General features: G+C 44.0%; 1 protein-coding gene across 1 annotated transcript in view; it reads right to left on the bottom strand.

The window, feature by feature from the left end:
• Positions 1 to 25,390, bottom strand: part of clic4 (chloride intracellular channel 4) — a 133,796-nt gene that overhangs the window by 38,540 nt on the left and 69,866 nt on the right. Inside the window, exon 3 of the mRNA XM_080211739.1 lies at positions 9,927 to 10,052. Coding sequence (XP_080067865.1) covers positions 9,927 to 10,052 — 126 coding nt within the window. The remainder of the gene's footprint in view (positions 1 to 9,926; positions 10,053 to 25,390) is intronic.

The following is a 25,390-nucleotide window of genomic DNA, read 5'->3' as shown; positions in this document are numbered from 1 at the left end:
GAATAACTTACGATTGAAATGTAAACTACTGAAAATAGAAGCTGGGTCGCTGTAACATCATGTAGTGCAAGATTTACTTACCATACATGGAAACTATAATACAATGAGTTTTTCCTACTCAGCACCAGTGAAGTGTGACTGGAGAAAGCCAATATTCAAGATAAACACCTATCTATCAAGATAACAACCAAAGTAATTTGCTATATACCCAAGAACAATTCAATGCATGATTGATAAACACTAAGCAATCACCTTATAAATGCTAAGGTTCAAGGAGACTAGTTAGGGTAAATGCATGAGGTTATGGAGATAGGGCCTGAGTGAGATTATGATTGGTGCAGACTCGATGAGATGAATGGCCTCTTTCTGCACTGTAGGATTCTATAATTCTATAATAAGGTAACTAAATACTGATAGATTAGAACCATAGAATCCCTACAGTGCAGGTGGCCGCCATTTGGCCCTTCAAGCCTGCACCGACTTTCTGAAAAACATCATCTTAACCAGGCCCACCAGCCCATAATCTTGTGCATTTACCACAGCTAATCCACCTAACCAGCACACCTTTGGACACTAAGGGGCAATTTAGGGCCCAATTTTACCAAAACTTCGCACCCATTTTCAGGTGCAAAATCACAGCAAATTCAGGCGTTGGGCCTGTAACGTGAACTGCACCCAAATCCGCGCAGATTGCGCCTTTACTGACACCTGATTTGGGCGCGAATCGGGTGGCCCGACAATTTAAATGTGTTAGCATGCATCTAAATCGACTTAACGAACCACGTGCCCACTTTACCATCTTTGGATCTGTGCTGTTGTCAACCTTCAGAATAAAAACCTGAAGCAGATTCCTATTTTGCAGGGGAAGCTCCAAAGCCCATTCTACTCAAACATCCTTTGCAGACCACCGCCCCCTCCCCCCTGCCCAACACCATATCGGACACCCCTGGGAGGCAACCCCCCCACAACCCCAGGGGGTGGTGGTGGTGGTGGTTTGGCGGGGGGGGATGGACTTGGGAGAATCTCCACCACCAACCACGCCCCACCCCTCCCCCCCCCTCGCCAACCAGAGATCCATCTGAGCCCGCACCCCCCTCCCCCAGCAGACACCAGCAAGAGGCCAGGAATGTGCTGCAGGCTCTCCAACAACTGCAGGTCAGAAGGATGGTGGAGGGAGAGCAGAGATCAAAGTCAGTTGGGGGTGTGCTCTGCTGGGGGGGGGGGGGGGCCTGCTTCCGGGGTGGGGGGAGGGGGGAGGTGGTGTCCAGTCGCAGCTCATCCCCACCCCCGCTCTCTCTGCTGTTTGTCTTTCACAGCCGGGCACACTTTCAGATTTTTTTCCTAACTGTGCAAGCGCAGTTCAGAGCTCCAATCATCCCAGCAGTGCTAAGCCCCTCTCAGTGCAGACTAGATCGGAGCCGGCAAAAAGCATACGGGCACGCTGGAACGAGGATTCTGGACCTGGATCGTTTTAAGCCCAGATCCGGCCCTTAGCCTCCGTTTGGTAAAATTGGGCCCTTAGTGTGGCCAATCCACAGTGTGGGAGGAAACCAGAGCACCAGAGGAAAGCCACACAGATACAGGGAAAACATGCAAACATCACACGGACAGTGACCCAAGGCCAGAATCAAATCCGAGCCCCTGGTGCTGTGAAGCAGCAGTGCTAACTATTGTACCACAGTGCTGCCTTATCCCTTATATGTCATATCCCAAATATGTCATGGCCCACGCAAGCACAGGGAGTTTTATAAATATTTCTTGTGAAAATCCCGAATTGGCTATTGTATATGCTATTTATACTGGAAGCCGAAAATAAAATAAATTTAGGCAAGCTAGTATGAAGCTTGTTTTGTTTTTGATTGGGCTTTAATGTAGAGAACTGTAAACATGGGGGTGGTCCGAATTCTCCCAGCCCACTGCACTGCTCTGATAATGCAGCAGCCCGGGTGGCACTGTCCGTCAAGGCCTGCGAGACTCTGCAACAAAGATTTCCAGCACAATCAGCTCTGCGCTGGAAATCGATTCAGAACTCATTATAATATGGAAATAGCAATTTGCCTCTCATTAGATGGCCCCAGACTGAATTCTCCAGGCTCGCTAGCATCTCCCGCCACCACCAGTAATGGTTCACTTCAGCGGGATTTACTCCTGCTCCCCAGCAGCCCATCCCAGCTGGAGGGAAGAGAGGCCTTTGGTGCTTCCCTTGGGAGGTTGTGGGTAAGGGGTGGTGCCCGTTGGGCAGTACCAGCCTGGCCCCCAGCACTATCGAACGAGCATACTGGCTATGTCTACCAGGCATCAGGCAGTGCCAAGGCCAGAGTGGGCACTCCTAATTGGGGGGGTGGGGGGGTACCTTTGAGTCAATCGGTGGGACATCCCATTGCCACTCTGCACTGGGATTGGAGTGGCAGAGGACGGCAATCAGGGCTGGCCATTGGGGTGGGGGGGGGGTGGTGTTCAGATCTGGCTAAAATCAGGGACTGGGGAGAGATTGTGACTGTCTGGGAGTGGGGTCAGGATCAGATTGGGGCTGGCCCAGGGAGGTCCAGGAGGTGGGGGTGTTCACAAGGCCAACAATGGGGGGGGTTGTGGCGAAGGCCAGTGATCAGGGGCCGGCAATGGTGGGGGAACTGCACACTGGGCGCTTAAAATTTGTTTTGAGAGAATCACAGCCACGGAGTATCTGAAGGCTCCATTATGGTTCCTTGTAAAGTATTTTCCCCTTAATCACACTTGAACCACACATAATCACGTTGGCTAGTATGCTTTAACTTTGATCAAGATCGACACCCCCAACCCAAGCAGCAGCACCAAAATCCCATTCAGATTAACAATGTTACTTTGATTTAGTAACATGACAAGTCACTTCAGTTCAAAAATACTGAAGCCAGTTTAACTTGCATTGAGATGTTTACCGTGATAAGATCCTTTATAAATGCAACTGTGATTTATCACTGTAATTTCTCCTCTTCAAACTCCTGAGAATAAATCATTTGCTGCTGGGATTAAGTAAGGTCAATTGGAAAACCCAAGCTCCAGTGTTCTAGCTATTCTTTATTCAGTGTTGCTGAGACACTGGAGGGGCTATTGTCAGAGTGAAGTTACAAACCTGGCGTAAAACCCAAGATGTGGAGATGCCGACGTTGGACTGGGGTAAACACAGTAAGAAGTCTGACAACACCAGGTTTAAGTCCAACCAATTTATTTGATAGTAAACTCACAAGCTTTCGTGGTTTAACTCTTCGTCAGGTGAATGGAGAGTTCTGGCCTCAGACAGAGCATATAAAGCACAGTTTACAGATTACTGGTTATAATGCAAATCTTTACACCTAACCTGCTATTCAAGTCTTAAAGTGGCCGACGGGAGTGGAAGAAGCACTGATCACAGGTTAAAGAGATGTGTATTGTCTCCAGGCAATACACATCCATTGCAAACCCAGGCAAGTCATGGGGGTTACAAACGTAACCCCTTTAAGACTTGAATAGCAGGTTAGGTGTAAAGATTCACATTCTAATCAGTAATCTGTAAACTGTCTGTGCTTTATATGCTCTGTCTGAGGCCAGAACTCCCCATTCACCTGATGAAGGGACAAACCCCAAAAGCTTGTGAGTTTACTATCAAATAAATCGGTTGGACTGAAACCTGGTGTTGTCAGACTTCTTACTGTGTAAAACCCAAGAACAGGGGTTGCCCGGCAAAGATGTTCAGATCTGTTCTGAAGGCTAGACTGTGCTGTTTGATGCTGGATTGGCTGGCTGATGCTATCAAGATGAACATAATTTGAGATTTCATGTGCTGCAGTGCACAAACAAAGTAATTAATGCACACAGAGCACACACAAATTACAGCAACTGTTTGGTGACCAGACCAAGAGACTTACAGAAACCCTACAGTACAGAAGGGGGCCATTCAGCCCAGCGAATTTGCACCAACCACAATCCCACCCAGACTCTATTACTGCAACCCCACATATTTACCCTGCTAATCCCCCAGACACTAGGATCAATTTAGCATGACTCTAACCTTCACCGCACATTTTTGGTCTGTGGGTGGAAACCAGAGCACCAGGAGGAAACCCACACAGATATGGGGAGAATGTGCAAACTCAGTGATCTGAGGCCAGAATTGAACCCTATACTCAATAGCTCTGCTGTTTTGTCATAAACTACAGATGCATTAAGGTAACAAAATGTTTAAAAATCTTACATTGGATGTCCACTTTCAAAACACAATCTAGAGGGTCAAATTACATCAGGGACATCAATACTTCAGACAACGTGAATGGAAATATGCAACACCAACTGTGCCAAACTGTTTTTTTTTGTTCTCTGAACCAAGGTTCAAATCAAGCCCAGGACAAAATGAGGTTATGGTTTCCTTCACTGTTAACGGTGAAATTTAAAATGCGCTGGTGCAGCCGTCATCCAGCATAAAATGGGTTGTAACGTGGCACTAACTGTACCGTCTCACTCACAGGCCGTAGATTTTAGCATTCAGAAATCTCATCCTGTTGCAGTTAAGGCTGGGGAAGTGGTTTGGTGTTGTTGGAATTGAGGCCAGTTGTGGGAAGAGTTCAGCAGTGCTTTTAACCTGGGCTCAATACTGTGACTGCGCTTTCCACAGAACAATGGCCAGTGTTCCAGCACAACCTTGTTTCACCCCAAGGAGCACAAAACCCTGAAGTAATTTGAAACCAGACGAAAATCGACTGCAGTAACTGCAATGGAGTATTTCACCACAGCGTCACACAGAGACACAGCTTTCTTGCAGCAAGACATAGCTGTCGGAGAGACATTCAGAAGATGAATTGCTATGCAGCAAGATGACAGGAAAATAAATAGGCAGTTTTTACAGTGACTGTTTCTACGATTGTCTGAAGATGTAATTACTCTAATCAATCAGAGCGAGTTGGGAACACTTGTGTCTCATTAGGAACTGTTGCAATAGGGAAGGAATAGAGGCTCTAAGAAAATCAGCACAGGAAAACTGCCAAAGAATGTAAGAAGGGATATCATTCAGTCAACCTTATTATTTCAGTTGTGTGATCTGGGTGCTCATTTTCAAGGATGTTTACCCACAAGCTGTGCGAGGGGATTTTCACAGTAGTTTCACTGCAGTGTTAATGCAAGCCTACTTGTGACAATAATAAATAAACTTTAAAGAATTCAACCTGGGTCCCTATATATTCAAAGTAGAGTTTGCAAATGAAAATTATTCTAAAATGATCTTTTCTCAACCCGTGATTGAGTTCATTTTTAAATTGCAAAAATGACAAGAGAATTTAATTTTCAGTATATTTGTAGGCACTAACCTTGAAACCCACTGGGCAGAAAGTTCAAAAGTTTCAAATTTTTTTTTTTATTAGTGTCACAAGTAGGCTTACATTAACACTGCAATGAAGTTACTGCAAAAATCCTCTAGTCGCCACACTCCAATGCCTGTTCGGGTACACCGAGGGAGAATTTAGCATGGCCAATGCATCTAACCAGTACGTCTTTTGGACTGTGGGAGGAAACCGGAGCACCCAGAGGAAACCCATGCAGCAACGGGGAGAATGTACAAACTCCACACAGACAGTAACCCAAGCCGGGTATCGAACCCAGGTCCCGGGCGCTGTGAGACAGCAATGCTAACCACTGTGCCACTGTGGATTGTACTGCAATATACTTACGTGTATTGTAGAGTTGTGCACAATTAAATAAAAAAATGTTACAGAAATAATTTTTCTTGACCATGAGGGGTCGGGACAGAATAGAATATGGAGAAACTGTTCCTATTGGTGGAAGGATTGAGAATCAGAGGAGACAGCTTCAAGATAAAAGGAGCAATGGTGACATGGGCGAGGGGGGGGGGGGAGGGGGGGAGGGGGGGAGGTGGAACAACTTTCTCACACAGTGAGTGGTTAGGATCTGGAACGTACTGCCTGAGAGTATGGGGGAGGCAGGATCAACTGAGGTTTTCAAAAGGGAACTGGATTGTTATCTGAAAAGGGAACATTTTTGCAGCGTTATGGAAACAAGCAGCTCATTCAGAGGTCTAGCCCAGGCACAACAGGCCGATTGACCACCTGATTTCGTTTGATTTATTGTCTCGTACATCGGTATGCAGTGAAAAATATTGTTTCGAACATGCAATACAGACAAAGCATACAGTACATAGGGGAGAGGGGAAAGAGTGTAGAATGTAGTGGTACAGTGCAACTGTTCTATGATTTGCACGATCCAACTTTAGGCAGTTTTTAAAAATTCCATAGAGGCGTTACTTCAAAAGCTGTGCAAAACACCCAATTCACCAATCCCAAACCTCTTGTGGGAAGGTCAAAAGGGGCAAGGTTCAGAATCTGCATGTGAAGTTTTGGTAGCCCTATCGCTGACCAATTCCTTTAAGCATGTCTGTCAAATGGAAATATGGGACACGTGTAATCATCCTATAATGCCACTAAGGTTTGTCTCCCCTCTCCTCCCCCAGATGGACGGCACTGCCCAGGCATGTCCTTCTCCCCCCAGGAAGGACGGGAACCTTGTTACACCCCTGTGGGGAGTTGGGGTGGGGGAGTTGGAAAATTAGTTCGCGCCAGCGAGATTGTCGTTTTCCGAGTAACATTATATTTTGTGCCCACACATCGCTGCTTATACTCATGGTGAACACGGGTGCAAAATTGTGGCACTCGCATTGACCATGGCTATCAGCTCGCACTGCCTTCTCATCACATGTCTGGAGAGCCTCCTGACTCCTGTAGATATAAGACAGCTCTCCTATTTTCCACATCATCTCCCATGGCCTTCGTCCAGAATCTGTATAACACAGAACTCGCTCTCCACTGCGTTTTGCCATTCTTCAATGTTTGTGGACATCCAGCCAATATGCACCTCCCTTTTTTGAGCCTTGAGTGGTGTTAACTGCGGGGGTGGAGACGCTAGCTGGCCAGTACCAGGCCCAATAACAAAAAGGGAAATCACAATTTCCATATTGTAATCAGCTCCCACGCTGATTTCCAGCGTGGATATAATTACGCTGGAAATTTCAGTCTGGGTGACGCCCAGTGGAAAATCCACAACACGGCTCCCGCTGCTGAGTCCCGACTCGCTACACTACTCCAGCAGTGCAGCAGACTGGAGAATTGCCCCCAACATGTCTTTATCCACCGGAACTCAGTCTAAATCAGATTTCCACATCATTTATAGTTGTAAATAGTCTTCAGGCTTTGAAATAACCAGGGAAACTCCCAGTCTCTGCGCTGTAATGCTACTGAAAGCTCAGGAGTGGGGAGAACTGATTCCCTTCTGATAAATTTCTCCTATCATCATGATGACATCTGACCTTTCTATGCTCCTCACTGCTGAAAGCAAAACATTCATCACGCTAAGATTGTATTTCCTGGAAACAGAGTTTCCCAGAGTTCATCGAGAACTGAGAAACCAGCTTAAAGTTAGAGTAAAGGTGAAGAATTTTAAGTGGGTCACAAGTACTGATATCACATGATCTGCATAAAAGCAGTCACAACTTAAACAGTGTCAGATTGACCCCCTCAGGTATAAAATTAGTACTGCGCTACAAAATATAAATATGATATTTTCAGTCCAGTGGTTGGGTTCTAGCCAAGCAAGTTCTTCCATCATTCTAACCTGTGCATCTTTTGGAAATGAAGGGGTAATTTTTAGCATGGCCAATTCACCCAACTGGCACATCTTTGTCCAGCATGAGAGAACTGGAGCAGCCAAACATACGGGGAGAAGGTGCAGACTCCATGCAGTCACCCAAGGCCTGAACTGAACCCAGGCCCCTGGCGTTGTAAAGCAGCAGTGCCACAATGAAAGTGTAGGCCAAGAGTTTAGTAACGGAGGAGGACAGGTAATTGCAGGGGTGGGCACTCATGCAAAGGTTTAAAAATTAGTTTCAGCATCAGAGCAGATGCGTGAGGAAGTGGAGTTTGGAAGTGAGCAGTATGCAAAGGTTCCATAACTCCCAATTAAAGCTAAGGTGGCAGATGTGAAAACTGGTGGAGTCACATTAATTATATATTAATTGTATGTTTAATTGTTTGCGGGTGGCGAGCATTAACTCTGGATTCACTTGTGCTCCTGTCAATTGGAAAGGTTAGTTCAAAATCGGAAGGGGTGTTGTTTGAGTGGCTCAATTAGCAGAGATCTCGGATAGGATTCCACCCGCCTCCCTCCACTTCAACACCACCTTCCCCTACTCCACTCCCCCTCCCCTCTCTTCCGCATGGCCCGTTAGCCAGCAGTAAAATCTTCCAGAAGATTTTGGCCCTTGTACCTGAGCTGAAGTTTCTGAGTTCAAGTCCCACTCCAGGACATGTTGTCCATGGGATAAGTGTTCATGTGTTTCAGTAGTGGCCATTTCAAATGGGGCATTTAATTAGTAATGGATTTACAATAAGTTATAAACATGAACAGACTGAAACTGTGGCAATTGGGTTAGAAGGTGTATGTTTGTAATATATGTTTTTTTTAATTCATTCTTGGAACATGGGCATTGCTGGCTGGCCAGCATTTATTGCCCACCCCCAGTTGCCCTTGAGAAGGTGGTTGTGAGCTGCCTTCTTGAATTGCTGCAGTCTATGTGCTGTGGGTTGACCCACAATGCTGTTAAGGAAGGAATTCCAGGATTTTGACCCAGGAACTGTGAAGGAATGGTGAAATATTTCCACATCAGGATGGTGAATGGCTTAGAGGGGAACTTACAGGTGGTAGTGTTCCCATGTATCTGCAGCCCTTGTCCTTCTAAATGGACGTGGTTGCGGGTTTGGAAGGTACTGTTTAAAGGATCTCTGATGAATTGCTGAAATGCATCTTGTACTTAGGACACACCGCTACCACTGAGCATGGGTGGTGGAGGGAGTGGATGTGGTACCAAACAAGTGGGCTGCTTTGTCCTGGATGGTGTCAAGATTCTTGAATGTTGTTGGAGCTGCACCCTTCCAGGCAAATGGGGAGTATTTCATCACACTCCTGACTTGTGCCTTGTAGATGGTGGACAGGGTTTGTGAACCTTAGCTCCAGTTCTATTCTTGATCACCAGGCTCTACAAAGTCAGGGAAAGCAGGTAGATGATGAATAGTTGAGAATCTGGGATGGAGCTCTCAGGTATGGCCAAGGGGATTGCACAGGCACAGAAGGAGCATCAGAGATCTTATTTTTGAATGCAAGTTTTAATTAAAAATGTGGATTTAAATTACATCATGTCACATCTCTTAAAACATCTCAAAGCATTTCACATCCAATGTACGACATGAAGTGCAGTGGCTCGAGTTAAACAGATAAATACAACAACTACTTTGGACAGCAAGATCCAACAGACAGCAATGTGATAAATGGCCAATCATTCTGCTGTGATGGTACTGTCTATGGGATAGATATTGAACAGAGCCAGGATAACTTGCTGTTTTACTGTAACGTTGGATCTTTATTGTCTACCTTACCTAACAGAGCAGGCAACTGATTATCTAACCTGAGGGACAGCATTTTAACAGAGCTGCACCAACTCAAAAATGAATTGGAGTGACGGCCTACCACATATATTCAAGTGCTGGAGTGGGGCTTGCATCTCATAGCTTCATTTAGCTTTGGGAGAGGAGTATAAAAATACTTTCCTTTATGAGTAGTCAATATTAACATACCTTTTACAGATTCCGAGAACATTTCGGGTCAATTTGGTAAAAGTGGTTCGGAAGGGGCATTGCAAAAGCTTGTCCTGTTATTCATTTATAAAAACTGTGCTTGCATTACGAAAGCTTTGAACCCATATCAACATGTTTTGTTTTCTCGTGGTGCAATTAGTGATGGTGCAGCTTGAGCTAGGAGATCACTTTACATTTTTAGCACTATGTCTACGAATCTGGTTTGACATTGCCATCATCCTGTGGATATCCGGGAAACTTGCGTCCCTTCTCCCAGCCACTTACCTGGGTGGAGCCAGGATATCCTCAAGGAATTCCTCAATCTTATTGACATCGGTTTTCACCTCTCCATTGAAGGTTATGAATGGGGGATGTGTTCCCGGAGCCAGATTTTGCAGATCAGCGGGTTTCCTGTTGAGTTAGAAAGACAGAGAATCAGTTACCATCAGCAAAATAACCGGGTAGCCACAATACATCATGAAATCCATTGAGAGGGAACAGAATGCTTGCACAGTGGGCAATCTGTGTTAGTGTTTCACAAACAGACCAGGCAAGGCCCTGGCTCCTTCATGTTGCATTCCATTGATGCCTTGAGCTCTGCCGCATGATCCATTACTCAACACCTGCCAGCGACACTGGCCAGCTTCCTCCACCAGCCACCATCTGTTCCTGACATTGAGCAACATCCAACAAAAGAAAACATGGAGATGTTCTATCTTGATACTGTAGTGTGACAGGGCTGTCACTATAGAATGATTCTACTTCCAATTTTTCAAAGATATTTGGGGTGGCACTGTGGTTGGCACTGCTGCCTCATATTGCCAGGGACCTGGGTTCAATTACAGCCTCAGGTGTTTGTGTGGAGGCTTCATATTCTTACCGTGTCTGTGTGGGTTTTCTCCCACCCTCCAAAATGTGCAGGTTAGGTGCATTGGCCATGCTAAAATTGCCTTTTAGTGTCAGGGGGAACTAACAAAATAAATACGTGCGGTTGCGGGGATGGGACCTGTGTGGGATGGTTGTTGGTGCAGGCTCGAAGGACCAAATGGCTTCCTTCTGCACTGTGGGGATTCTATGATTCTTCTATGATCTCTGGGGTTAGATGGGAGCATAGTGAGAAAAGGGGTAAGTAACAAGGAGCCTGCAAGTTTCTAGTTGCTGTTTCTTCGAGACTACTTTGCACAATGCAAAAGCAGTATTAAAAGAGGCCTGTGCATATCCTATAGATGGTGGGAATAATAAAAGCATTGTTCAGGTGGCAGAATGCAAAATATAGGACCTTGTAATTTGGAAAGTCTCAGTGCTGCCAATACTTGTGGAAAAGTATGATTTTAGTAATGTACTGAAAAAAGGAACTCAAAAGAAAAATCAATTCATCCGTTTAGTTGTAATCAGCAGACTTTGCATTACAGAAGAATAATTATTTTCAAGAAGTTGTAAATATTCCATTTGTTTTAATTGTTAATTCTTCCCTGTGAATTTTAATTTGAATTGTTAAATTGATTTGCCTCTGTTCTCCAATAATACGACTAAGGATAGGCTACACATGGTTAAAGGCATTGGGACACCCCCACATTTAAAAAGGGAAGTATTGCATTCTTCAAAGAAAGCATGCCAGAGTTAGCTTGAAAACATTTGATCAAGAGTTGCAGGTACATGAAAAGAATCTAGAGATGGTCTCAGAATGGTTATTGTTTAAAAGGACCCAATAAAAGATGGGAGGAAGTCGAATCAGAACTATGGTAAGACACAATAGCAGCGACCTTTCTTTCAATGTGCCTTCTGGGGCATCCAGGGATGAACTGCGAGTGGATGAATCACTGAATTTTTCTGGTCTGGGCACCATCTCAGCCCAGATCCACATCACCAGAGCTTTCAATAGGGCTGCAGAGTAGTAATATAAATGCAGCTCAAGGCCTCTTCTTGAGCACCAGTATGGAGCTGTGCTGACTGTTTCTGGCAAGCATATCAAAACTGCAGCATCTGCTTCTTCCAATACCTCAATGGGCTGAATTTTATAAGGTGTGTCTCCACTCCTACTTACCCCAAAAAACAATCAAAATTGACTCCAATTCATGGTCTCCACAAGAGAGACATACAAGATCTAGGCTGACAAGAAAAGGTATTGCACCTGACCTTGGGCTCGATCCGACTGACATTTGACCTTGGCCAAAAAGGCCATGGGGACTTGGCCTTAACCTAGCTGCCCTCCATACATCAGTAGCTTGCAAGCATTCGCCATTTTAGGCTTACTCTTGAGCTCCAATAATGCCTTTGTAAACAAACATCAGCAAAGTCAATATCATGACGATGTTCAGTGGAGGAGTTATTGGAAATTTGCCTGCTCATGAACATATTTAGAGTTCAACAAAGCATAGCATATCCAGAAGGAGCAGTGGAATTAAGGGAAAGGATCAGTCCTAATTTGCAATTGAAATACATTGATTTAGAAATCTGACAAGTTACAGACTTTAATCAGAGCCCTAAGCCTCCAGTCCTCCAAATCTAACTTGACATGTGTGCCTGTAAGTTGAAAATTGATATTTTATCCTTGCAGGTGTACTTAAAATCTGACAATGGGTATTTTATTACTTAGCACCAGGGTTCAGACAGTGATTTCCTTATGACCAAATTCTTGTTGTTAGTTCTGTACAAGCAGTTTGGGTGTACGGCAATGTAATTAATAATTAGTCTGTGATGGCACTAATTAGCAAACTCCTACCCTGTTCAAAGCACATTTTAAACGTTGATCAGCCTCTATTTTCAGCATGCAAATGACCGTGTTTTTAAAAAGACAGCAAAAATAATTCCAAAACAGCAACCGAGATCACAGAAGGATCACAGAGAGAAAAGGTCAACATGGAAATTAAAGACTGAACACACCGTTAGAAAACATTCAGGAAGATTAAGCAAAGACAAAGAAACAAGTGGCATCACGATCAGTTGAAAGGTAAGTTCTAGCACATATTGAAAATTCATTTTTAAAAATTAAATAACCCTAAAGTAGTACAGCAGCCAGTAAAGGGGGCAAATGGTATGTTGGCCTTCATAGCGAGAGGATTTGAGTATAGGAATAGTTTTACTGCAATTGTATAGGGTGTTGGTGAGGCCACACCTGGAGTGTTGTGTGCAGTTTTGGTGTCCTTATCTGAGGAAAGGCATCTTTGCTACAAAGGAAGTACAGTAAAGGTTTACCAGGCTGATCCCTGGGATGGCAGGTCTGTCATATGGGGGAGACTAAATAGGTTAGGATTATATTCACTGGAGTTCAGAAGAGTGAGAGGGGATCTCATAGAAGCTTATAAAATTCTAACAGGGTTAAACATTCAGAAAGGATGTTCCCAATGGCAGGGGAGTCCAGAACTAGGGGTCATAGTTTGAGGATAAGGGGTAAACCTTTTAGAAAGGAGTTGGGGAGAAATTTCTTCACCCAGAGGGTGGAGAATGTGTGGAATTAAGAAAAAAAAAATAGATATTTCTCTTCTCTTGAAATTAAAGGAATCACGATATTGAATTTGATTATTAGTCATGTTTAAAATGAATGGTGGAACAGGCTCATAAGAACATAAGAAATAGGAGCAGGAGTAGGCCATCCAGCCCTTCGAGCCCGCCCCGCCATTCAATAAGATCATGGCTGATCTGTCGTGGCTCAGTTCCACATTCCCGCCCTCTCCCCATAAACCTTAATCCCTTCTCGTATCAAAAACCCATCAACCCGCATCTTAAAAATATTTAGCGAGGTAGCCTCCACCACTTCAACAGTCGAATGGCCTACTCCTGTTTCTCGTTTCTATCTGAAGACTGGTTTTTGGCAGCTTGTGAGGCAAAATTAAAGGGAATATTCACTAATGGGTGGAGACTATATGATTAGTCCTGTTCCCACAAAATTCTTATCCTCCACTACTTTTTGGAGACATTACCGAGCAACTTTGTGACACAGGACTCTGTGCTCAAATGGCTGTTCCAAAGGACATACATCGAGACAACCATTAGCTGTGGCTGGAAGATCATCAACCCAATGCCCTTTCGTCTGCCTGAAACTTGTTTTTTTCCCAGTACAAAATTTGTCCCTGACCAAGTGTTGCAGACTGGCACCTTCCAAAGCCCAGGACCACGTGCTGAGGGATGCAATAAAGTTTGGGGCAGCTGCTACAGAGGCACGATGGGGAAAGATCGCTCTGTGTTAAAAGCAAAGATTGATAGATCCTTGATTAACAGTAACAAAGGGTTGTGGGGGATAGTTGGTGTAAAAGGCATTGAAGTGTCTAATCAGCCATGATCACATTGAATGATGGAGCAGGCTGAATGGGCTGAAGGGCCTACTCTGTTCCTATGATCTAGGCAGACAACCTAAATACCATTGCACCATTTGCAATGACGATTTGGAAATGCCTGTAAAGTTCTTTTGATTGTATTGAAGTCTGAGAGAACAACATGATCTAAATAGGAAACCTGAATATTATTGCACTTTGTTTGATGGCCAGTTTGAAATGTTTGTAAATCTCTTTCAACTATTTTACAAATAAAGTACATTCTTGTAACAAAAAAAAGCCTCTGGGGAATCTGGTTCAAGTGTTTTAAGCATTTATACAAAAATAGCACTGGTCATAATATCCAGACATACATGTCCTACTCTGACAAGCAATTAGCCTCGATTAATCTGGTTCACATTGTGAGACAAATCAATAAAGAGGATGACTCAACAGCGTGAACTAAAATTTCCTTTTTGCATTCAATATGAAAGTTTCGTAATGAGCCTGGATTATTGAGAAGCAGCTGGAATTCTCCAACCTTGTCCATGGCTGGGAATTTCCAGTCCCACTGCAGTGAATGGAGACTCGGCTAAGCGCCAAGTTTTTCATTCTCGCTGGCAGCAGTAGTGGGGCATGAGGGTCGGAGAATTCCCATTCAACAACTTACGTTTTTGCAATTCTTCTTGTAGCCTCAGAGTTTCCTCCGGGTGCTCCGGTTTCCTTCCACAATCCAAAGGTGTGCGGGTTAGGTGGATTGGCCTGGGTGAATTGCCCCTTAGTGTCAGGGGCACTTAGCTAGGGTAAGTGCATGGCGATAGGGCCTGGGTGAGATTGTGGTCAGTGCAGACTCAATGGGCCAAACGGCCTCCTTCTGCACTATAGGATTCTATGATCTCAGGGCACTTTTTTGTGATAATGAAATTTTCTTGAACACAATCTAGGTGATTCATTCAGTAAGGATTTTTGGCTGGGGTGGAGAAGCGAGGGGGGGGGAAAGAGTTATGCATAATTACTGTTTCCCAAGCAGTGCGTTTGTCAAACATCTTTAAAATGTGTTTTTTCTAGCTTTGTTTCCAATGCTGAGCCACGCAATCATTATATCTGTACAGACGTTATCAGTGGAAACATTCATATGTCAATTATCCTTTTTTTCCCTTGTGATTTTAATGATTCCTTTTCGTTACTTTCCCCATTGACTCTCTCAGCCAGTTAACTTGGTGCGCCTTTGCTGAGGCAATGCTTTAACTGGATCAATACAAGAAACATGAAACAGACTATGCCAGCCTTAAATGCATTCAACAACAGAGCACAAGTCTCTGAGTCAGAGAGGTCCAAAGATTCACAACCTTTTGGGTGAAGTAGTATCTCTTTATCTCAGTCTGAAATGACTGCCTCTTCTCCTGAAACTTCACCCCAGCATGATGCCCTCTGCAGTGGACTCATAGGGCAGGATTTTATGGCCCCGCTCGGGTGAGACTGGAAATTCCCTCCCGAGATTTCCATTGTCAGACCCTTGCCTTGCTCCGATTCCATGGAGGGCAAGATGGTAGAGCTCTGGCTATGGAATCCCAAGAGTGCAGAAGTAGGCTATTCGACCCACTGGGCCTGATAACATTCCCATCCAGCGCATATCCCCTTAGCCCCACATAATCCTTCTGACACTATGGGGCAATTTAGCATGGTAAATCCACCTAACCTGCACAATTTAGCACGGCCAATCCAATTCACATCTTTGGATTGTGGGAAGAAACCAGAGTACCTGGAGGAAACCCAGGCAGATGCCGCACAGACAGCCACCCAAGACCGGAATTGAATCCTGGTCTCTGGCGCTGCGAGGCAACAGTGCTAACCACTGTGCTGCCCTGAATCTCGGCAATGCTTACGCCATTCTATTTATTTTAGCTATGGAATGACAGTCTGGCCTCTTTTTGATCACCTTTCACATGTGCATGGAATTTTAAAACAGAGAGTTCATATCAACTTTCTACATTAAAGCTGGAAAAATGCTATCTCAGCTCAGTTCTTTTCCTTCACTCATTCATTGTGATTTTGTTTGTCATCTCCTGAATCAAGGCTGTAGAGCAGCCAGAACAATGTCCAGACTTCCTGGGGGCAAATTGGAAATTATCACATGTAGACATCTGCATAATTTATGTACTGGCAGGATGCATATTTTTAATTACACGCTTGCTTCAGTTAAGCATTATTTTTTCCTGCCTTTTTACATCCTTTATACTTATTCCCTTTAGCTCCAATTACTTCAAGGTTTTCTTTACACAAGATTATTGTTGAACAAAACAATTCACAGAGCTTCCTTAATTTTGTTTTAATTATCTTCACCCAAGCAAACACCAGCCTCCTAATCAGACAGTTAAAAATTTAAGTTCAAAGAGTCAGTACTTTAGGATCATAGAATCCCTACAGTGCAGAAAGAGGCCATTTGGCCCATCGGGTCTGCACCAACAACAATCCCACCCAGGCCCTATCCCTGTAACCACACATATTTACCCTGCTAATCCCTCTAACCTAAGCATCCTGGTACAGTAAGGGGCAATTTAGCATGGCCAATGCACCTAACCCATACATCTTTGGACTGTGGGAGGAAACTGGAGCACTGGGAGGAAACCCATGCAGACACAGGGAGAACATGCAAACTCCATACAGATGGTGACCCAAGGCCAGAATTGAACCCAGGTCCCTGGCGCTGTGAGGCATCAGTGCTAACCACTGTTTCCTGCCCCCCCCCCCAAGATTTTGACACTGCAAGTTGCCACCATCCCCATGGGCAAACCAAGTTTACAGAATAGCCTCCAGATGAAGAAATTACCAACAAGATTTCATTTTTATATATTTTACTTGAACATGAATGGAACCCAAGGAAATTAAAGATGGATTAACAGTCAGATGATACTTCAAATTAAGACGATACATTTTATTTCAATAATCAATGCAAAAGATATACCTTACGCAGCCATGAGCACCTGCATCATTCCACACACAAACGTAGAGCTACGTAGCTATGCAGTTCCACAATACACTGTTCCTTATTCAATGATGTGGAGATGCTGGCATTGGACTGGGGTAAGCACAGTAAGGCAAGTTGACAATGGACTTCCCTGCAGTGGTACTGTTTCACGCAGGGTACATCAAGAATCCTATCTGACTACAGCTATTACCTTAGAGTTTCATAGTTATCATCAGCAAGGCAGACTCCTCTGGAGCCTCTCTCCTGCAGGTCATGACAGTCCTGATGGTTTAGAGTTCTGGGCTTCCTTTTCAACTAATCGACCAATAACACCCCAGTACACAGTTTGGAAACTTCTGGGAAAACACCCAGTTCTTTAGCGTCTCCAAATTATTCACACAACTTTTCTCGTGTGATTTGCTCCTTCTCCTCTCAGGAGTTCACTGTGACTGGGATTCTCCCATCGCAACTCGACTTTCTGTCAAGTTGCAGTGAGAGACTTGCATCTGCGGCCTTGAACAAGGATCTGTGCGTGTGCCAGCAATGCATGCGCATCTCCCACAGCTGGTGAAGTCGCCATTTAGACCATGCTGGAAACCGGCATGAAGGCAGATAAGTTATTTAAATCTGTTTTAGAAGGGCATATTAATTAATTATCATTGGGACCACTTCATTCTGGCAGGGTTCAGACTAGCTCCCCACGTTCGGGGAACAAACGTGGGGCCCTGTTGGAATGCAGGAGCCCACCACTGGATCAAGTGATTGGGAGGGGGCGGTTGGTGCCCCTGGGCATGGGCACCCTGGCAGTGCCAGCCTGTGCCCCAGCACTGCCCAGGGGGCAAAGTGCCCATGCCCCTGTCCACCAGGTGGGGCCTATTGTGGGCAGAGAGGATTAGTTTGAGATGGAGGGATGGCAGCGATTGTGGGGAGGGGGCTCAGGGCTGGCAGGGCAGCACTGCGGTGGTCCCAGGCTGGCCAGCAAATGGGAGGTTGACAATTTGGGGCCACTGCGCATGTACAGAGCTCCAGACCTGTCAAACTCTGGCACAAATAGGCCCCGCCCCCTGGATTTTTAATGATATTCACAACTGGGACCTCTTCAATCCATAGAATGCAGAGATTCAGGTGAGGAGCTGAACTGACAGAATAGTCGAGATTTAGAATAGTTTTCCCGCCAATTCAGCACTCTTAGGAGAATCACCCCCCCCATCCCTCTATGTCTGCATTAGTGCCCTCAGCTCCTCCACGACTAGGTCACCTTTGTGTCCTTAGCTCCCATTTGTGTCTGAGGCTCCTTTTATGTCTAATCAGTTAGCATCCATACTTTAACTTGCTTCCTGTTAATGTCAGGCTAAGGATTGTCAAGTCACATGGGCTGCATGGTGGCACAGTGGTTAGCACTGCTGCCTCACAACACCAGGGACCTGGTGTCGATTCCTGGCTTGGGTCACTGTCTGCACCCCATGTCTGTGGGGGTTTCCTTTGGGTACTCTGGCTTTCTACCACAGTCCAAAAGACGTGCTGGTTAGGTGCACTGGCCATGCTCAATTCTCCCTCGATTTACCCAAACAGGTGCCAGAGTGTGGCGACTAGGGGATTTTCACAGTAGCTTCATGTAAGCCTACTTGTGACACTAACAAATAGTTTTAGAAACACTATTTCTAACAATCCAAGGAATTTCAAGGATCCTTTTACAATTTTTGCAAACTCTTAAAAGTCTGTTTTAGATATTCTCAAAAGCAACTACAGATTCCACAGCCATTTTAAAGAAATTAAAAATGTTCCTTACTGCATTGGTATGGTATTAGAGTTTGTCACAAAATACACAGAAATCTGTCCATCTCACATCAGATCACCTCGATCCTCTGATTCTTAGAGCTATTTCAAGGTGCCAGAATCCTTAATTGTAAATACTCATTCTACCACATATGGTCACGCTTCAAGGGAAAGGAGGATTCAAGTTGGCAAACAATTACGGGAAATTATTGAGTGCTTTTGACGATCTTTCCATGGCCTTTTGACCAAACAGCACGTCAGCCAGCAGTGAAACGGCTGGAAAGCCAATGTTACGAACAGAGGAGTTTCATGCTTTCAGCTAAGTACATGCAACTCACTGTAAACATCTTTGGAAGGAAATGCTCTCACACAGAGGAAGTGAAGAGAACATAAACACTCAACAGCCATCTGCATTTTAATCAGAAAAGGGATAACAAGCTCAAACAATGCCAAGTCTTTTAAATCATCTAGCCAGATCTGAGTACTGGTGAAAACACCACTTTTGTTGGCTTAACAACCCAATACAGTCAAAAATCCTTTTGAACAGTAAAGGGGAATTTTGCAGTAACTTCATTGCAATGCTAATACAAGCCTTGCTTGTGACTAATAAACAAACTTTAACATTTCTTTGACATTAAATAGAATGGTGATCATTTAGGTTAGCATCAGTACAAATGTTCATTTGTTTTCCAGAAGCAATAATGATTAAACTAAATGAATTTATTTTATGGCTTAACAGCAATAAATGCTAAACCATTATTTATTTATCTAATTAGTGTCCCAAGTCAGCTTGCATTAACACTGCAATGAAGTTGCTGTGAAAATCGCCTAGTCACCACACTGGTGCCTATTAGCTTTCACTGAGGGAGAATTTAGCACAGCAAATGCAGCTAACCAGCACGTCTTTCAGACTGTAGGAGGAAACTGGAGCCACCATAGCGGGAGAACGTTCAAACTCCACACAATGAGCCAAACTGGGAATCAAATCTGAGTCCCTGGCACTGTAAGGAAGCAGTGCTAACCACTGTGCCACCATGCTGCCCCACAATTAAGCAAACATTTGGACCCGGATCATTATCTATCCTGGAGTTTGAACGTTATTAGCTGCAAAATTCTCACAATAAATCTAATTATTATTTTCCATTATTGAATGTTGGAATATTAAAAAGGACCCATAATGTGTTAGAAACAATCATTGAAGAAGAGGAAAAATAAAAGTAAATAATCACTCAGTATTTTTTCATACATAAAGGAAAATGGGTATTTAAAAAGATATTTTTTTTAAAAAAGTACATGTCATAGCTATTGCAGCAAGGTGAAGAAAGTGTCCCTTTTCCTTTTCTGATCAAAGACAAGGACATTCACACATTCAGCTCAACTCACCTAACCTGAGATTTCCCCCATTATCCAGAATTGCATCCAACTTTTTAAACATTTTTAGGATCATCACTGATTACTCTATTCACACTTCATTCCATAGGCAGAATTTTCCCACCCCACCCACCACGGGAATCAGTGTGTGGGACATGGACCATGACAAGGTCTGTAGACCTCAAGAGGGATTTTCCGGATTCGGGGTAGGCGCGGCCAGGAAATCCCACCCTATGAGTTGGTCGCTTTTGTGTCATGTCTTTCATCATCGTCATTTTCTATGTTTCAATATATATTGGGGCTGAAGAGATCAAGAGAATATTGAATTTGATGATTAGCCATGATCAAAATGAATGGCAGAGCAGGCTCTAAGGGCCAAATGGTCTACTCCTGCTTCTGTCTTCTATGATGTGGAGTTGCCGGCATTGGACTGGGGTAAACACACAGTAAGAAGTCTCACAACACCAGGTTAAAGTCCAACAGATTTATTTGATAGTAAATGCCATTAGCTTTCGGAGCCCTGCTCCATCATCAGGTGAGTGGGGAATTCTATCTTCTAGATAGATTATTTTATCTTCTATGCCATTGTGAGGATGGATGTCATTTTTCAAAAACTACCTTTATTAAAAAACCATCTTAATTTCCTATTTTCAAGGAAAGGTATTCCGACATTTTTCCACACTTCTCATGAATCAATTCTCTGATACCAAAGATCCGTCACAGAAAAGGCAGACTATACGTATATGTTTATGAAGCTGTATGGGGTAGATATTGCAATGTCCTTCAGACAGTAAGGAACGGAACAGCTGATTAAACTTTTTTTTAAACTGGGGAGAATCTTCTACCCTTCTTCAAAAGGTTATTTATGTTCATTGAGACAGTGCATGAGGCCTCAGTTTAATGTCTCAACTTAAATTTGCACCTTCAATAGTGCATTACAATGGAAAGTGAGTTGCAGACACAACTTCCTCACTTAGTGGTGAGTATTCAACCACTGAGCCTATGCTCACAACTTGAATAAGTAACATATTTACATGCTGGCAAAAATAAACACACTGCATTGTATGTGACAGAACAGAACCAAAAAAGCACTTACAATATGGAAAACAAAAAATAATTTGGAAACTTCATACAAATAGAAGTCAATGTTAACTAAGGTTAAAAGTTGATTTTAGACTTGATACAGAAGAACAAGTGGGTGCAGATGAAACCGAACCATAAAATTCCTACAGTGCAGAAGGAAGCTACTCGGCCCATTGGGTCTGCACCAACTCTCAGACTTAGGGTGGGATTTTCCAGCTGCGCTCACCACAAGACTGGAAAACTCCACCTAAGGTCAACAAACCTTTGCATGGTCCTGTCCCGCCCTCTATGATTCCCATGGCGGGCGGAACAGGAAAATTCTGTCCAGCGTGTCTTACCTAGGCCCTCTCCCCTGCCCCATCTCTGCAATCCTGCACATTCACCATGGCTAATCCATCTAACCCTACACATCGTAGGACACTAAGGGGCAATTTAACAGAATACTACTCGACTTACCCAGAAGTGTACCTGGTGTACAGCACAAAAAAAAATTGACGCATTGTATGTAAGCTACTTAAACTCCTTAGTAACAAAGAGCCATTGTTTGCAAGTTCAGACAGCTTGCCAAAGAATGGAATCTCACTCACACAACTTCAAGTTTGAAGTTACCATAGTCAACTGGAATAATGGAGAAGTGTAGATGTGAAGAACCTTTGAATAAACAGTGTGATAATGGAAACAACTGGTGTAAGAGTCTGTTACTTATCATATTACCCTACCCTTTAGGGCAGATTACCATCAATAGGATTGCGTCAAAGAAAGAAAATGACAGTCGATGTAGGATTGAGAAAAGAATTGCCAAACTGGCATTTTAGAAATGCTAAGGTATGGAAAATGATAAGATAGCCACAGATGAATGTTTTATTTTAATTACAGAATTCAAAGCTGAACAGCACTGAAATCTAGTAATAGTTTAAAATTACACATGAACAAGGGAGCCACTCTGAAGGAGCAACATCTGAGGTATTTAACTGGTGTAAACTGGGCAGCTGCTTATCTTCCAGATTTTTTTTCCCCTATATCCTTAAAGTTACAAAGCCAATGATCAGAGTGTACAAGGCAAACACAAATCCATTCCTTGCTCGCTCCCAAAACCAAAATCCAATTGATTTTCCAGCTGCGCTCACCCCAAGACTGGAAAATCCAATTCTTGGTCCCACAAAAGAGACAACAAAGATCCAAGCTGACAAGATAAGGCATTGCACCCCATCTTGGGCTTGATCTGACGCTTCATTTTAGTCAGGGCAGCCAAATGAACACACTTCTGAATCACCATTGAGTATACAACAGTCAGTCCATGTGATAGGCGAGTGGCCAGTAGGGAAGGGAATTTAAGACCCCATGTCCACCCCCAAAGTATCGATACTGTAATTAAGCAATCAATTTGGTCCAGATTGAAGAAATAAATTAGTCTACAAGGTTGTAAGCTTGCACATGTTTCTAATGTAAGGTTGTCTTAAACTCAAATGAATCTAATGGTTACTTCATTATCTTTCAAAACTGAATTATTAAAAATAAAACATGGAAAAAAAATGAACGTGCTAAGGGTTGTGGACAAACACAAAACATTAAAACTCAAATTAGCCCAGCTGGCTAGCTAACTTGATTACTCGGACCATAGAAAGACATTCTTGGCTAGCCTTCACTGCAAACCCTTGGTAATACAGGAATTTGTCTGAGAATTTGCCCCTGTATACTTAAAAGCCTTTCCTTTGTTCCTCTTAGTTAAATATATCTTGACTTCATAATATTTAGTTTATCACAAGATAATCATAAGCATAGGAGGAGGGAAAAAATAAAGATAGCCCTGATATGTCTTTTTTAAAATACAACACATGTGACTGCACTACATTGTGCTTTAGTCAATAGCCAAGGTTATCTAAACCCCAAGAGCAATTTGTAAAATTGCTGGAACTCGGTAACTGTGTTTGAGTCATCTCACCACTCATAGCAATTTTTTTATATAAAAGTATATGAAATTTGCGATCTTTTGATGCTATGTCCATAGAATCCCTACAGTGCAGCACGTTCGGCCCATCGAGTCTGCACTGACTCTCTGACAGAGTACCTTACCCAGGCCCCTCCCTTCTACCCTATCCCTGCAACCCCATACATTTATCACGGTTCATCCATCTAACCTACACTTCTTGGGACACTAAGGGGCAATTTAACATAGTCAATCCACCTAACCTGCACATCTTTGGACTGAGAGAGGAAACCAGAGTACTCTGAGGAAACACAAGCAGACACAGGGAGAACATGCAAACTCCACACAGTCACCCAAGGCTGGAATTGAACCCAGGTCCCTGGTGCAGTGAGGCAGCAGCACTAACCACTGTACCACCGTGCTGCCAGTTGCTTTACCATTTGTAACATTAGATCTTGTGCAGTTGTCTCCAACTGCAGCACAAGCATGGGGTCATGTGACAAGAAGGGAGTCAAAATGATTTCCTTCAACCAAACCTGATTTTCAAATATTCTATCCAGATGACAAATTATATACACAGTTTTCAACTGCCTTCATTCAAAAACAAATCAAAACAAATGGTAAAGTTGTGTGTTCCTCAAAAATGCTTTGACATGATTGTTTCAATCACATTCTTTATGGATTAAAGCTGGAATTCTCCGACCTCGCCCATGGCTGGGATTATCCAGTCCCGCTGCTGTGAATGGAGATTTGGCTGAGTGTCGAATTCTCTGTTCCGACAGCAGTGGCGGGGCAGACGACACTACAGAACTCCAGCCAAAGTATTTAAGGTCCTACTTTCCAAAATCAATATTCATCATGCCAAGGAGGTGCCTGTAATGAAATTCGAATCTTAAACTTTTGTCAAGTACTTTAGCATCCATGCTCTGAAATTTAATACAGGATAAGTAAAGATTTAAAAGATGGGCAGACAACGCTACGTAAAAAAAATCTCATAATTAAAAAATATCGTTAGTGATCTCAGCCAGAATTCTCCCAAAAAATTCTAAGTGTCGAATTTGCGTGAAAGCTGGAATAATTCACGCTGGAGATCAGAGAAGAATCTCCTACACTGTACTGCAGACATCACCACTGCAAATATCATTAAATTTCAGAGAGCAGGGCCTATCCCCATTGGACAGGCTGAAATCAGCACGCTGGAGTGGACCACTGTGCATGTGCCAATCTGTCAGTGCTGAGAATGGTGCGTGCTTAGTGGTCCCACACTGCCAGCCTCCCAAGCGCTAGCCAGCTTGATCACTGGCCAGCTCTGAGATAACCGTAACACCGGTTCTCCATTCATTCCCCGCCCCCCTCACCTCCCCCGCAGCCCCCCATCAAAGCCTAATTATTGGTCTCCGACTATTCCCGAGCCAAACTCCAACACCCCTCTCCTGATCCGCCCTGATCTCCAGTCCCGACCTCCCCTGCCTGAGCATGCTGACACCACCCCCACCCCTATTGATGGCCACCCTCCATCCCCTCGCGATCTCTATGCAGAATGGCAGCAGGACCTCCACCCCCACCAATTGGGCCACGAGGCCCTGCCCCCATATTGCTGCCCCTCCCCAGGGTGAAACACTCTGGCACAAGGGGAGATGCCAGTGAGCCTGGAGACTTCAGTCCCAGGCCCACTAATAGCATTTAAATTATATTGAAAGTAGTATTTAAATAGTTACCCCACCTCATCGCCAATTTCCATATCGAGCAAGCACCGCCGGAAATCTGGCAATGGGAGACGCTATCGAGGCAGGAAAGCATGCACGAATCCCACACGTCACTCTGCAGGATTCTCCCAGCCCACTGCCTTAAAAAAATTAGTGCAGTGGGATGGGATAATCACCTTCCCCCTCATAAGCTTTGCTGCGCATTTTCCAACTAAGTGATTTGGGATTACTCAATGCTATCATAAATGGAAGCACTCCTATTCTAGGGCAATGATTAACATGATAAGCACAAAGATATGGAGGAGAATTCTTGCGACCTGCCTGCCATGCGAAGCGTAGTGGGTGGAGAGCGGACCATGCAAAGGTCCATTGACCTTTGGGGGATTCTTCAGTTTTGGGGACAGTGTGGCCAGAGAATCACACCCATAGATCTTTGCAAAGGTAACAGCAGTAAGACAATTGCCATTATAGTCTGATCTCCAAATGCTATCTATTGAGCACGAAATACAAGTGTCAGCCATGGCGTTCATGAACTTGTTACAATTTAACGAAGGCCAGAATTCTCCAATCTTCCACAGCTGGGATTTTCCAGTCCTGCTGCTGTGGATAGGAGATTTGGCTCTGTTTTTAAAGAGTTTTTTAAATGGTGGTGGTGGTTGGTGGTGGCC

The sequence above is a fragment of the Carcharhinus amblyrhynchos genome, chromosome 24, assembly GCF_965287045.1.
Source record: "Carcharhinus amblyrhynchos chromosome 24, sCarAmb.v2.hapA, whole genome shotgun sequence".
Classification (NCBI taxonomy): domain Eukaryota; kingdom Metazoa; phylum Chordata; class Chondrichthyes; order Carcharhiniformes; family Carcharhinidae; genus Carcharhinus; species Carcharhinus amblyrhynchos.
Note: the sequence above shows the minus strand (reverse complement) of the source record. Positions and strands in the feature narration are given on the sequence as shown.